A 12,475-nucleotide genomic window follows, 5' to 3' on the forward strand; every position below is an offset into this window, starting at 1 on the left:
GCATGTCGGGACCGGGAGGGCCGGCCGGCCCGAGGGGGGACTGGGCAAGGGGGGGTCGGGCTCAGGGAACTGCAACTCCCAGCAGCCCCCGGGTACGGGGCGTGGCGGGAGGGCTGGGCGTGCCAGAGGCGACCGGAAGGGTCACTGTAGTCCAGACCATCGCTTTAACCGGACGAAAGGCACGGGCCTGACTCGTCGAGTTTCACTGGGCCTTAGTTGTTGGCGAGTCCCAGGCGCGAAGTTTCTCGGCCTAGAGGAGGGGTCGCGCGAAGTGCCAGATGCAGGCGGGGAAGGTCTGTGCCGCGCACCCGGGTGGAGGGAAACTGGTTAGACACTTGGAGACCCCTGGGGGGCGGGGTCAGAGGTGAGCTGCTCCGTCCGCCCAGCAGACAAAGACTCCCGGCGTGCCGTGCGTTGCGCCGGGCACGCTCTGCGCCTGCGTGCTGCACGCTGCCCGCTGGGTCTGGAATTCCCGAGAGGGTTGGGCTGGGGAAGGAGGCGGTCCTGGTGGGGAGTTCGTAGCCGGGTGGAGTCGCTGTCCGGTCGCGCTTCACTTCTGCCCCGCCCTCCCTGCTCCCCTTAACAGACACCTCCACTAGGGCTTCCAAACGTCGCCCCAAGCTTTCCAGTTTCTCGCAGCCCTTCATGCTCCTCTCTTGGCCCTAGCAGGAGATGGCCTTCCAGTAATGTTTATATTGTAAGAGTCCCTGGGCAGGGCGCGGTGGCTCACGCCTGTAATCCCAGCACTTTGGGAGGCCAAGGCGTGCGGATCACAAGGCCAGGAGATCGAGACCATCCTGGGTAACACGGTGAAACCCTCGTCTCTACTAAAAATACAAAAATTAGCCGGGCATGGTGGCGGGCGGCAATAGTACCAGCTACTCGGCAGGCTGAGGCAGGAGAATGGCGTGAACCCGGGAGGCGGAGCTTACAGTGAGCCAAGATCGCGCTACTGCACTCCAGCCTGGGCAACAGAGCGAGACTCCGTCTCAAAAAAAAAAAAAAAAAAAGTCCCCGAGCGAGGAGAGGCAGTCGTGACAATCACCTGGGGAGCTTCACGGCTTTCACATGTTCTTCCCGGGGCCCGCTCCATAGCCACTCTTCATCTCTGGTGGAACGGGCCCGAGAATCTGCATGTTTTTATAAGCGGTCCTGATGGGTCTTAACGCGCCATAAAGTTTGAGAACCACTTTTATGGCACTAAGGAGGGTGGCACGTTAGATGGGACTTTGTGTCACGTTAATAATGTATAGTCCTCCCTCTTCCAAATGGGATTTTAGGAGTCTTTTTCTCAAATCATGTGTAAGACATGGTTTAAAAATAAAATCTGCTAAAGTAATCAGAATGCATATTTGAATTGGAAACAGAAGTCTTCCAGGGGTGCTGATGAGATGGATACTTGGGCTTAAAATTTAGTTCTACAAGTGCAGAAAGGAACGGGGGATGGTTTGCATAGTTATCACTGGTAAGAGAAAGCAGAAAATGCCCAAGAGATTTCAGGTTTCCTGCTTGTGGGTCGTGATGGAGGGGAGCAGCATTTACCATGCTTTTGGTCATTCGTAGTACAGATCCAAAGGTGTAATCCAAAGGCATTTAACCATTAGGTAAGGCATTTCTTCAGAGATTCTAAGCCAGTTAATATCTGCCACTCTTTAGTGGTCACCAGCAGTCCCTGTCCCTTGGCCCCAGGGCCCCTGTAGCCTGGCTAAGTAAGGAAAGGGGACTGCATCTCCAAATAAGAAAGATCCAGTTGTGGCCACCCAATTCCTCCTCTTCGAAAGGCACTTTCTGGCCATTGCCTGCTTTCTGTGCCAGGACCATCTTTACTTTCCCCACAAAAGGTACCTTCAGGACAGGCTGGGACTCCTGGGCTTGGGAACCACCTTGGAAGGGCCTAGGTTCCCACTTGTACCCTTGCCATCTAGCAGACTGAGTTGGTAGTACAGGGATGGTGAAAGCAGGTTCAGAGAGCAGCTTAATATTCTGGAGGTGGCAGAGGGGAGAGGGAGCTTTGGTGAAATGTCTATAGTCAGAGGGGTAGTAAACAGGGTATCTGAGAAGTTCTGTCAAGTTCTCCCCCATCCATAGGGATACACATGTTGGTGGGAAGATTCATGAGTGCTAATCACTGGCGAGTCTTTCCTGGGTTCCACTTTGAAAGGCTGGCTTCCCAAGAAGTACCAGAGAAATTAACTTTGAGCCCCTTAAACTTTGGAGTAGAGATCACACACCCAGCTGCCCCCAAGAGCCCAAAGGTAACAAAAATGAGAAAAGTGGGCCAGATATGGGCCATGGCAGATCTGAGAGGGCATACCTTGGTTGATGGGGGCCATCAGTCTGTTCCCATCAATTGTTGGTATTTAGGAGCCCAAATCTACTGTCTCCAGATTTTAAAAGAAAAAAACAGGTGTTGTATATAAAATGTCATGATTTTATTTATTTATTTATTTTTATTTATTTTGAGATGGAGTCTTGCTGTGTCCCCTAGGCTGGAGGGCAGTGGCACTATCTTGGCTCACTGTATCCTCCGCCTCCTGGATTCAAGCAATTCTCATACCTCAGCCTCCCGAGTAGCTGTGATTACAGACGCACACCACCACACCTGACTAATTTTTGTATTTTCAGTAGAGACGAGTTTCGCCTTCTTGGCCAGGCTGGTCTCGGACTCGTGACCTCAGGTAATCTGCTGGCCTCAGCCTCCCAAAGTGCTGGCATTACAGGCATGACCCACCACACTAGAACGAAATGTCCTGATTTTTAAACATTGGCAACTACCTGAAACATTTTAAACTACTGTGTTGAGCAAACAGAAATTCTGAGGGCCAGATAGGGCCCCAGTGGGCTGCCAGCTTTTGACCTCACCTTTGGGGTGAGTGAGCATATCTGCCAGCTGTTTTTATGGGGACAGCTGAGAGCCTGGACTGCTGGGAGGTGGGGTTGAAGGAGACAGGCACCAAAGCATCAAAAAGTCAGAATTCCTCGTCTTTCTGCATTGCTAGAAGGAATCCCTGCCATCATTTTAGGGCAATCCTTCGTTTTACAAATGAGGGAGCCGAAGATTAAAGAAGGCAGAGGTTTGTTCAAGGTCATGCAGAGCTGGTTCCTGCACCAGGTCCAGACCAGATGCCAGCTCCCAGCCCGCTCTACCACTCAAACTACTGCATCACAACCAGGCCATGCTCTGTGGGGGGACACCATGCCTGGCCCCAGCAGGAGCATAAGAAACTTCCAGCAAGTTGGAAAAAAATGCCCTTTCCTTTTTTTTTTTTTTTTTTTTTTTTGAGATGCAGTCTTGCTCTGGAGTGCAGTGGCACGATCTCGGCCCACTGCGACCTCCACCTCCTGGGTTCAAGCTATTCTCTTGCCTCAGCCTCCTGAGTAGCTGAGATTACAGGCACCCACTACCACACCCGGCTGATTTTTTTTGTGTTTTCAGTAGAAGCAGGGTTTCACCATGTTGGCCAGGCTGGTCTCCTGACCGCAAATGATCCGCCCACCTTGGCTCCCAAAATGCTAGCATTACAGGTGTGAGCCACTGTGCCTGGCTAGAAATGCCCTTTCTGACCAGAGTCAAAGTTCCCCCAGTGCCTGGGTAGCCCAGCTTCCCCATTGGCTCCTGAAATCCACCCCTTTAGGTTTCCTTTCCCTGCTCAAGCTCTGCCAGAGGGGACATTCCCTGGGAGGCTGAGAGTCACCACGATACCATGACAGAGTCTGGCAAGGTAAGGAAGGCACTTGCAGACTGGCTGCCCCTTTGGGGGCCTCTTGGACCTCAGAAGCTCAAACGAGCACAATTTTGGAGCCAAGGGACCTCACGAGCCTCTCAGAGAGCTCGGAGTCTTGACCTGAGTTGCCCAGATGCAGGCCTGAGAGAGGAGGCCTGGCAGGATAGGAAGAAACGGTTGACTCCTCCCGAGCTGGAGCCCACCCAGCATGGGTTAACACGTGCTTTCATCCTCTCTCCTCAGCCCATCCTCTATTCCTATTTCCGAAGCTCCTGCTCATGGAGAGTTCGAATTGGTAAGAGCTGTGCCTCCTCCGGCCTGAGTGCTGGAGTGGGGTGGACTGGGGTGGAGAAGCTGGCCTGGGATGGAAGGGGTGCTCTGTCAGAAAGGACCTCACCCCCAGCAACCAGCATCCCCTGACTCCTAGAACCCCCATCCCTTCATGGCATCTCCACCCTGGAAACACAAGGTGAGGGTGGGAGGAAGGGGGTTGTTTTTTTCCTTGGGACTGACACTTCTCCCAACACTGCTCTCCAAAGCCCCTTGGCAACCGTGTTTAAAGCAGGGTCACAAAATCCATCTGCCCCTGGTAACTAGCAGGGGAACAGCTGGCCTCCCTCAGTTCTTATCTTATTTGAACTGGCAAAGCAAACAGAATGGACCAGCGGGCCAGCGCCAGCCATGGAGGCTTCAGAAAAGCAGAAACAAGGGCCCTGTGGCTAGTCCTTGTTTGACCCTTCCCTCCCTCGGCTTAACACAGCATTTGGCAAAGGCTGTACTGTGCTGAGGAAAAGCTCTGCTGAGTGCTTTTGTGTGCCCGATTCCATTTAAACCTCAACAACCCTAGGAGGGAGGTACTATTACTGTTCCCATTGTATAGAGGAGGAAGCTGAGGCACAAAAAACCGAGGCAACATTAAGTAACTTGCCCAAGATCATTCAGCTACTAAGAGGCAGAACTGGAGTTCAAACCATATAGTCTGGCTCCAGAGGCCCATTAAGTTACTTGCCCAAGGCCACACAGTTAGCAAGTGACTGTGTTGAAATTTGAACGCAAGAAGCTTGCCTCCAGAGTGTGGAGGCAAAGCTATCCTCCGTGACCCCTCCTCCATCCCGCAGTCACTTGGTATTTGCTGGGATCAGTAAGCAAGAGCACTGGGTGCCAGGAGAAACTTTCCTCCAAGAAGATGAACCCATCCCCAGGTGCTAGTGCCTCTGCCCTGGCTGAGCCAGAAGCCAGAAGCCAGAGCAATATAGGTGCTGTCTGTAGGGCCTGTGTGCTTTGGTCTTCCCTCGTCCAGGTGTCTCCTCCAGCCCCAAAGACTGTCACTCCCCAGACTGGAGCTGACCAGCACTAGGAGTAGCCTGGTGTTGCCCAGGCTCTCTACACCGTGACATGTCTGGTCCTCCTCCCCTCATTCCTTTGCCCTTCCCTGAGGCTGGCCATCACCATACTTGAATGCCCAAGTGCGCGTGATACACACACGCATGCATACGCACGCAGTCTTCTCCACTAGTGCTGACCCACCCAGGTTTTTTTACCCTCAGCTTGCCAGGGGAAATTATCAAAAGGGATGGAGAGGAAATCTGGTGACTGGAGTCACAGCAAATGCGCTCCAAGGCCACCAAGGAGCCCAGTGCCTGTCTGGAATCTCTAGTAAACAGCCCTGAGAACAGAGAGAATAGATTGGAAGAGATCCTTCTCCAACAGAACAAGAGTGCCATCTGTGTGTGCTCTGTGTGGCCACCTGAGCTCCTTCACTTGGCCCTTAGTTGCCTTCTTGAGGGAGTAATTGCATGTCTCCAACCAAGACACTGGTCATCACTGTTTAAGGCCCTGGGGGAGCAGAGGTAAACACGACACACCCTTGCTGTCCTCCAGGAGCCCACGGAGTGGCGGGGCATACACCTTTATCACCACCCAGGGGGCATGAGGGCCCCATTGGGGGGTCCAGATCGTGAGGTCTCTAAGAGTTCAGGGGTGAGCGAGGCAGAACATCATGCATCTGGGGTAGGGAGCAGGTGGTAACAAGGAAAGCTGGAGAGAAGGGGATAGTGCCAAGGTGACCCTTGACCACCCAGAAGTGTAGAGAAGCCTCCCCCTCTTTGGCCTTATGTCACCCTAGAAGGGCTCTTTTATTTAAGAGTATGGCCAGAGGCTGTTCGCTGACTCTGCTATCTGTGGTCTCTCCTAGCTCTGGCCTTGAAAGGCATTGACTATGAGACGGTGCCCATCAATCTCATAAAGGATGGGGGCCAACAGGTAAGAAAGCTGTTCCCAGACCACAAAGTGGGAATTGGAGGCCTTGAAGAGGCACCAGGCAGGGGAAGAAGGGGAGGCTCTGCCCCAGAGAAGTGAACCTGTGTCTTGTGGACTGTCACTGCAAGAGGCTGCTGGCTCTCCCTTGTGGGACATGGTGGCACCCTGTGCAGTAGCAGGAGGTCTGGGAAGGGCCCAGGTCCAGGCTGTGTACCCCAGCCTGAGCGCTCCAATGCCTGACCCTGGGAGGGTGGGTGGCGAGTGAGTCTCCACCCCATACTGGGCCCTCTGGATGGCTGACTAGGGTAGGAGCCGCCTTGGTGGCCATGGTGTGAGATGCAGGGAAAAGCCCATAGCCAGGCTGTTAGGATGAAGCCTATGGCTCAGCAGCCGCTGGGGTTTGGGAGACTTCATGGATCCCCCAGGGATTACCCTGGGCCTAGGATTTAGGGCCTTCCCAGGGAAGGGAGAGGGGGGTGGGCGGCAGGCCTGGGGTTCTCCGGCTTGCTTGGTTCTCCTCTGGCCAACACAGTCCAGGCCACCCAGCCCACCAGGGCCTTGTCTCCACAGTTCTCTAAGGACTTCCAGGCACTGAATCCCATGAAGCAGGTGCCAGCCCTGAAGATTGATGGAATCACCATTCACCAGTCAGTGAGTGCAGGGCCTGGGGGAGGGCCCTCATGAGAGTAGTGCCCTGAATGAGAGCACCTGACATCTCTTCCTCGCCTGTGTATGGTCAAGGTGCCTAGCACATAGGAGAGGCTCAATACAAGGCTCGTGGGGAGGGTGGGAGGTTGTTTAGGAAAATAAAGGAAGATTCAAGCACATGGAGAACCAAGTTCTGCAGGATAAGGTCCAAAATGGCTTTATAGGGCTTGAGCTGAGGAGGTGGGGGGAAGAGGTGTAGTGATGGTGCTGGAAGAGGAGGAGGAGGAGTTTGCTGGCCCTGTCCCCTCTGGCCTAGGGGTCCTGGGCCCTGTCCCTGCCTCACTGCTCCCCTCTGGACAGCTGGCCATCATTGAGTATCTAGAGGAGACGCGTCCCACTCCGCGACTTCTGCCTCAGGACCCAAAGAAGAGGGCCAGCGTGCGTATGATTTCTGACCTCATTGCTGGTGGCATCCAGCCCCTGCAGGTGTGGCACTTGTACACTTGCACCCTTGCACACCTCACACACTCTTACACTCACACATTGGCTGTGAGCTGCCCATTATGGGGGCGGGTGCCCAGTATGGGGCGGGGCGTCAAGGGAGGGAGGGGATTGGATTCTCAGGGGCTTTGACCTGGACCATGTGAAAGAAGGGGGCAAAGATCTCAGTCTCAGAAATCAGCCATCCCAGCTGGTCCCCCACTGCGTTCCGAGAAGCTCTAGTTTCCAAGGACGCATGTACAGGTGCTTGAGGCAGGGAAAGGGCCAGGATGGCAGGGGAGACACTGAGCAGGCCCCAGGCCAGGCCTCCCGCCTTTAACCAGAGCGGCTTCCCTTTCATCTGTGCTATCTCGGTCATACACTGGGATACATGTAGGATTTTTTTTTTTTTTTTTTTTTGAGATGGAGGTGTCACTGTTAAAAACAGACAAGTAAGTATTAAAAACAGTTTATCTGTACCAGCTTCTACTCTGAATGAGGAAATAGCCCCAGAAAGGTGGAGTGACTTATGCTGAGTCCCACAGGTAGGTCCTAGCAAAGTGGGGACCAAGTCAGGACCCCTGCATGCCTGTGCCCCCCACTCCCATGTCATTTTAACAAAGGATGTTGGAGCAGACAGATATCTCCATTTTGAGGAAATAAAATTCCTCCATAATGAGGAAACAGAGGTAAAATGGCTCTAGGAGTGCCAAGATGGAGCCAGGGTGGAAATCTCTGAAAGCCAGTCCTGTGGACCTCCCTCATCCCAGCCCCACCCTCTATCACACTCCGTCTGCTCACAAGGGACCACACAAGGGAGAAGTGAGGGAGACAGGCCTGAGTTGTGGGTGCACCTGCCACAGCCATGGCCGCATCTTGTATCACATGAATAGGGATTCATGCACATCTCTGACGGAATTACATGGCTTTTTGAGGCCACTGGGGCAGCCTGTGAAGGTGGCTGCTGGGATGGCTACCTCCCTCTAGCCTCAGGGCCCTGGTAGAAGGAAGGGGCTCATGGAGCCTGGGGGGAGAAGGGATAGATGTCCAGCCCCCAGGGGCAGATGGCAAGTGAACTTCCCTGAAGGGGTTTAGCCACGGGGCAGCCCCCACCCAGCTCTCGGAGCAATCACAGACTTTCTTTGGGCTGCATAGAACCTGTCTGTCCTGAAGCAAGTGGAAGAGAAGTTCCAGCTGACCTGGGCCCAGAATGCCATCATTTCTGGATTTAACGGTGAGTCCTCACCCTGTGAGCTGCCCCACAGTGGCCTCTTAGAGGTATGGCCCTCGCACACAGGGGCCTGGGTATCTGAACCACCCTCCCAGGCTGCTTTGGTCCTGACAGTTGCATGGGTGAGGGCAGGACTCGGGAAGCGAAGGGCTGGGTGGGCCTCCAGACCTTAGCTCCAGTGCTTCCAGGAACCTTAGTCCCTGCACCCACAGCCCACAGCCCTTCATAGCTGGGTGGTCCAACTTCAGCTTCACTGCCCACTCCAGCCAGGAAACCAAGGCCAGCACAGTGCCAGCCATCAGAGTGAGAGCTGCCACCGTGGCCAGTGGCAGGGCTTGTCCACTCTAGTGGGGGAAATGGTGGCTGGCTCTGCGGAGCCTAAGGAAACAGAAGCTTGTCCCTAGCAGCTCTCTTCAGACCTGGCTGCCAGTTCTCACCAGCAGCCGTGCCCAGTCTGTCACTCAGTTGGGCGCTCATTTCATAACTATGGAGGCCAAGGCCCAGAAAGCTTGGTGTCCCCTTCCTGCACCCAGAATAAGATGTTTATGTGGCCTCCCCACAGCCCTGGAGCAGATCCTACAGAGCACAGCAGGCACATACTGTGTAGGAGATGAGGTAAGCTGTCCCCAGGCCTCCCCAGGCCCAGCCACAGCGGCCGCCTCCCTCATGCTGACCCCAGGCTGTCACTCTCTTCCCCTTAGACTCAGCCATCTGTCACACCCTGAGGCAGGTGGGGCTCACAGCTTCCTGAGGAGGCATCTGCAGGGGGATCTCTGCTGTGGGGCACTCCTCAGCTCACTCCCACTACACTAAACCGTCTCAAGAGGGAGTTACTCAAGGTAGAAGACTGGCTGTGAGACGATGAGGCAGGCCAGACGTCAATTGAGGGATTGCACTAGATGACGTCTGCGCAGTCCAGGCAATCCATCTTCTCTGGCCTTCTCAACCCACAGAGTTGGTTGTCAGGGCAACTGGAGCACGGCCTGGGAGGGCACTTCAGCTCTGGGAGACAGACACATGCAGGCCTAGGGCAGACAAGAATTGGGGGTGGGATGTTGAAAGAGCCAAAGCAGATCGTTGGTACCCCCAGTAGAGTTGCAGTGGACACACCCAGTCCAGCCAGTGAGTCTGGGGTACGCACCCTGATGGGAACCCACCCAACCCTCTTTCAGGTGACCATGGCTGATCTGTGCTTGGTGCCTCAGGTGGCAAATGCTGAAAGGTAAGAGAGAGTCCTGCCACCCTCCCTTCTCCTGGCTCTGCCCACAGTCAGTTACCACTCAGCTGGTGAGGTAGCATCTCATGCAGACTCTTCACCATCCAGCCAAGGGGCCCACCATGCCAGGCCACACAGCCACTTTGGCCTGGAAGAGGGCAGAAGAAATTGGGGCAGTGCTCCTACCATGCCCACCACAGCTCAGATGATCCTGTATAGATAGCCCCTGCTCCTAAGAGGAGGTGGCTCACCTGGTGGACCCCCAAGATCACCTGCCTGATGTCCTCAGATGTGATGTGTCTGTGCCCAGAAATGAGCTCTACCTCTGCATCCCTCCATCAACCCTTCAGTAGGGCACGAATGAGCACCTCTCTGGAAGGCATCATGCTAGGCATTAGGGATATGGAAATGTCGGGCACATTCCCTGCCCCCAAGAAGCTTACAACATGGGGGAAGAGAGAGTCTGTATATATAAATGCCTAGCACTGGGCCTTACACATAGTAGGTTCTCAAAGAAATAGGAGTAGTAGGTAACAGATGCCAAACGATACTGCACAAGACCTACCCATCTTCTATGAATAAGGGCTGCCCCATCATCCTTCCCTGGACAGCTCCCTGGACCTCATCCAGCCCTGCCTTCTGCTCCCCCTGCTGCATCAGGGCGGTCTCCCTGTGTCCCTGAAAACCTTGGCTTAGCAGGTGTTTCTCTACTACAGATTCAAGGTGGATTGCACCCCCTACCCTACCATCAGCTCCATAAACAAGAGGCTGCTGGTCCTGGAGGCCTTCCAGGTGACTCACCCCTGCCGGCAGCCAGATACACCCACCGAGCTGAGGGCCTAGCTCCCAAATCCTGCCCCGTTGGCACAGGGCCACAGGAGCAGAAGCTGGGTGGGCTGAAGAGGCCTGGAAACAAGTGAGTTAATTGAGGAGACAGGAGACTCGAACTCTAGCCCTGTATCTGCCTTCCTGCTGAAACTTGTTCCCCCTCAGTCCGCTCATCTGTCAAATGCATGTGGGGTTGGGTAGGAAGATGCTGGGAGCAGCGGGGCAGGAATACTGTTATCTATGTGATGGGGCAGTCGTGAAGCTGAGATGAGAATTGGATTAAAATGCCTGGCATGCTCACCATAACACCACGGGGAAGCCTGTGTGCCTTTTCTCATCTGCTTTTGTGTCTGACTCCAAAGAATGCCCACGCTGAAATTTGGCATGAATTAAACTGAAGCCCAGGCCTCTACCTTGTTTGTCTAAGACTCCAGAAGATGAACACTGTCCCTAGCTGGAATCCCCTGTGCCTGGACCAGTAGAGGAAGTTAGTCAGCTGTTTGCCTACCCTGTGGCAGGCCTGGCCTATGGGACCTAAAGGCAATGAAGAGAGAAATACGCCCAAAAGCCTGCCTGAAAGAATCAGACAAGATCCAGGGAGATAACAGATAGAAGCAGGAAAGCATCTAGTGACCGGCTTAGTTCTCAGGGCTAGGAATGGTGCTGTTGTTAAATGTTCCACTCCAGGTTGGGCGCAGTGGCTCATGCCTATAATTCCTGCACTTTGGGAGGCCGAGGCAGGTGGATCACTTGAGGTCAGGAGTTCGAGACCAGCCTGGCCAACATGGTGAAACCCCGTCTACTAAAAATACAAAAATTAGCCGGGTGTGGTGGCAGGCACCTGTAGTCCCAGCTACTCAGGAGGCTAAGGTGGGAGAATGACTTGAACCTGCGAGGTGGAGGTTGCAGTGAGCCGAGGTCGTGCCAGTGCATTCCAACTTGGGCGATAGAGTGAGACTCCATCTAAAAAGAAAAAAAAAATTCCACTCCAGTACTGAGAGGCCATTTGGACCTCTCAACCCAGTCCCTCATCTTCAGGGCCAGCATTCTCCAGACCAGTCCCAGGATTAGGCACTCGAGGTAAATCCAGTCACAAATGGTGCTGGGAGCAGTGTGACTAGGCCAGCTCAGCAGACAAAGCAGGTACCAATGTACTACGGGCTGCTCTGGAGGGAGCAAGTTCCCATGCTTGGCATTGTTCCAGGCAGAACCAGGACCATCTCCGGGCAGAGATGCCGTAGGGAGATTGGGGTAGCTTCTGGGGATGAAATTAGATGAACTTTTTAGGACCTTTACCTCCTGGAGGCCCCACCTCTGAATACTGTTGTATTGGAGATTAAGTTTCAACATGAATTTTGGAGGGGACATAAACATTTAAATCGTAGCAAAGACCATCACCTTTTTACAGAATATTTTCCAGTAGGGGCTTCTCTCAAACGGCTGAGTGGTAAGTCAAGTCCTTCCTTTCCATATCACACTCAGCAGACACCTGATCCTGATACGCTAGAGGCCGCAGGGAGACTGGATACGCGGTCTTCCCGTAGTGGGAATGGCCACAGTGAAGGAAGAACAATGGAGTGGCCTGATACTGGTAATTCCAACTCTATGGAAGTAACAAGTCCCCAGAAATACTTCAGAAGGAGGAAAGCAATAGGGAGGTGCTGTCAGGAAATACCTGAGAAGAAAGCAAAAATTATAGGCTTGTGTTCCTCAGAAATTTTACATATCCATTAAGGAAAGTGGCAAACTTACTGGATAAACAGGTGATATACATATTCATAAGATACTAATTTTTTTTTTTTTTTTTTTATGATGGAGTCCTGCTTTGTCATGCCCAGGCTGGAGTCCAGTGGTGAGAGCTCAGGTTCATTGCAACCTCCACCTCCTGGGTTCAAGTGATTCTCCTACCTCAGCCTCCCAAGTAGCTGGGATTACAGGCACATTGGTCAGGCTGGTCTCAAACTCCTGACCTTAGGTGATCTGCCCACATTGGCCTCCCAAAGTGCTGGAATTACAGGCGAGAGTCACCACGCCCGGCCAAGATATGGCTCCTCTTTAACTTTTAGATTTTTTTTTTTTTTTTTTTTT

The 12,475-nt window shown here is 53.5% G+C and overlaps 1 protein-coding gene across 3 annotated transcripts; it reads left to right on the top strand.

The window, feature by feature from the left end:
* Window positions 1-2: 2 nt before the first annotated feature.
* GSTZ1 (glutathione S-transferase zeta 1) lies at window positions 3-10,799 on the top strand. Of its 3 annotated transcripts, none has more exons than XM_017880648.1 (9): window positions 3-293; window positions 3,969-4,020; window positions 5,920-5,987; window positions 6,555-6,635; window positions 6,993-7,118; window positions 8,268-8,346; window positions 8,906-8,958; window positions 9,516-9,565; window positions 10,276-10,799. In XM_017880648.1, exons 1-9 carry the CDS (start codon window positions 279-281, stop codon window positions 10,400-10,402), a joined length of 651 nt encoding a protein of 216 aa, XP_017736137.1. In that variant the 5' UTR covers window positions 3-278; the 3' UTR covers window positions 10,403-10,799. The 3 variants fall into 3 exon arrangements, with proteins under 3 accessions (XP_017736137.1, XP_017736138.1, XP_017736136.1); XM_017880647.1 differs by lacking the exon at window positions 3-293 and adding an exon at window positions 3,579-3,722 and having other exon boundaries at window positions 10,276-10,698; XM_017880649.1 differs by lacking the exon at window positions 6,993-7,118.
* The last annotated feature ends 1,676 nt before the right edge of the window (window positions 10,800-12,475 follow it).

The sequence above is a fragment of the Rhinopithecus bieti genome, unplaced genomic scaffold, assembly GCF_001698545.2.
Source record: "Rhinopithecus bieti isolate Rb0 unplaced genomic scaffold, ASM169854v2 scaffold_11380, whole genome shotgun sequence".
Lineage (NCBI taxonomy): Eukaryota > Metazoa > Chordata > Mammalia > Primates > Cercopithecidae > Rhinopithecus > Rhinopithecus bieti.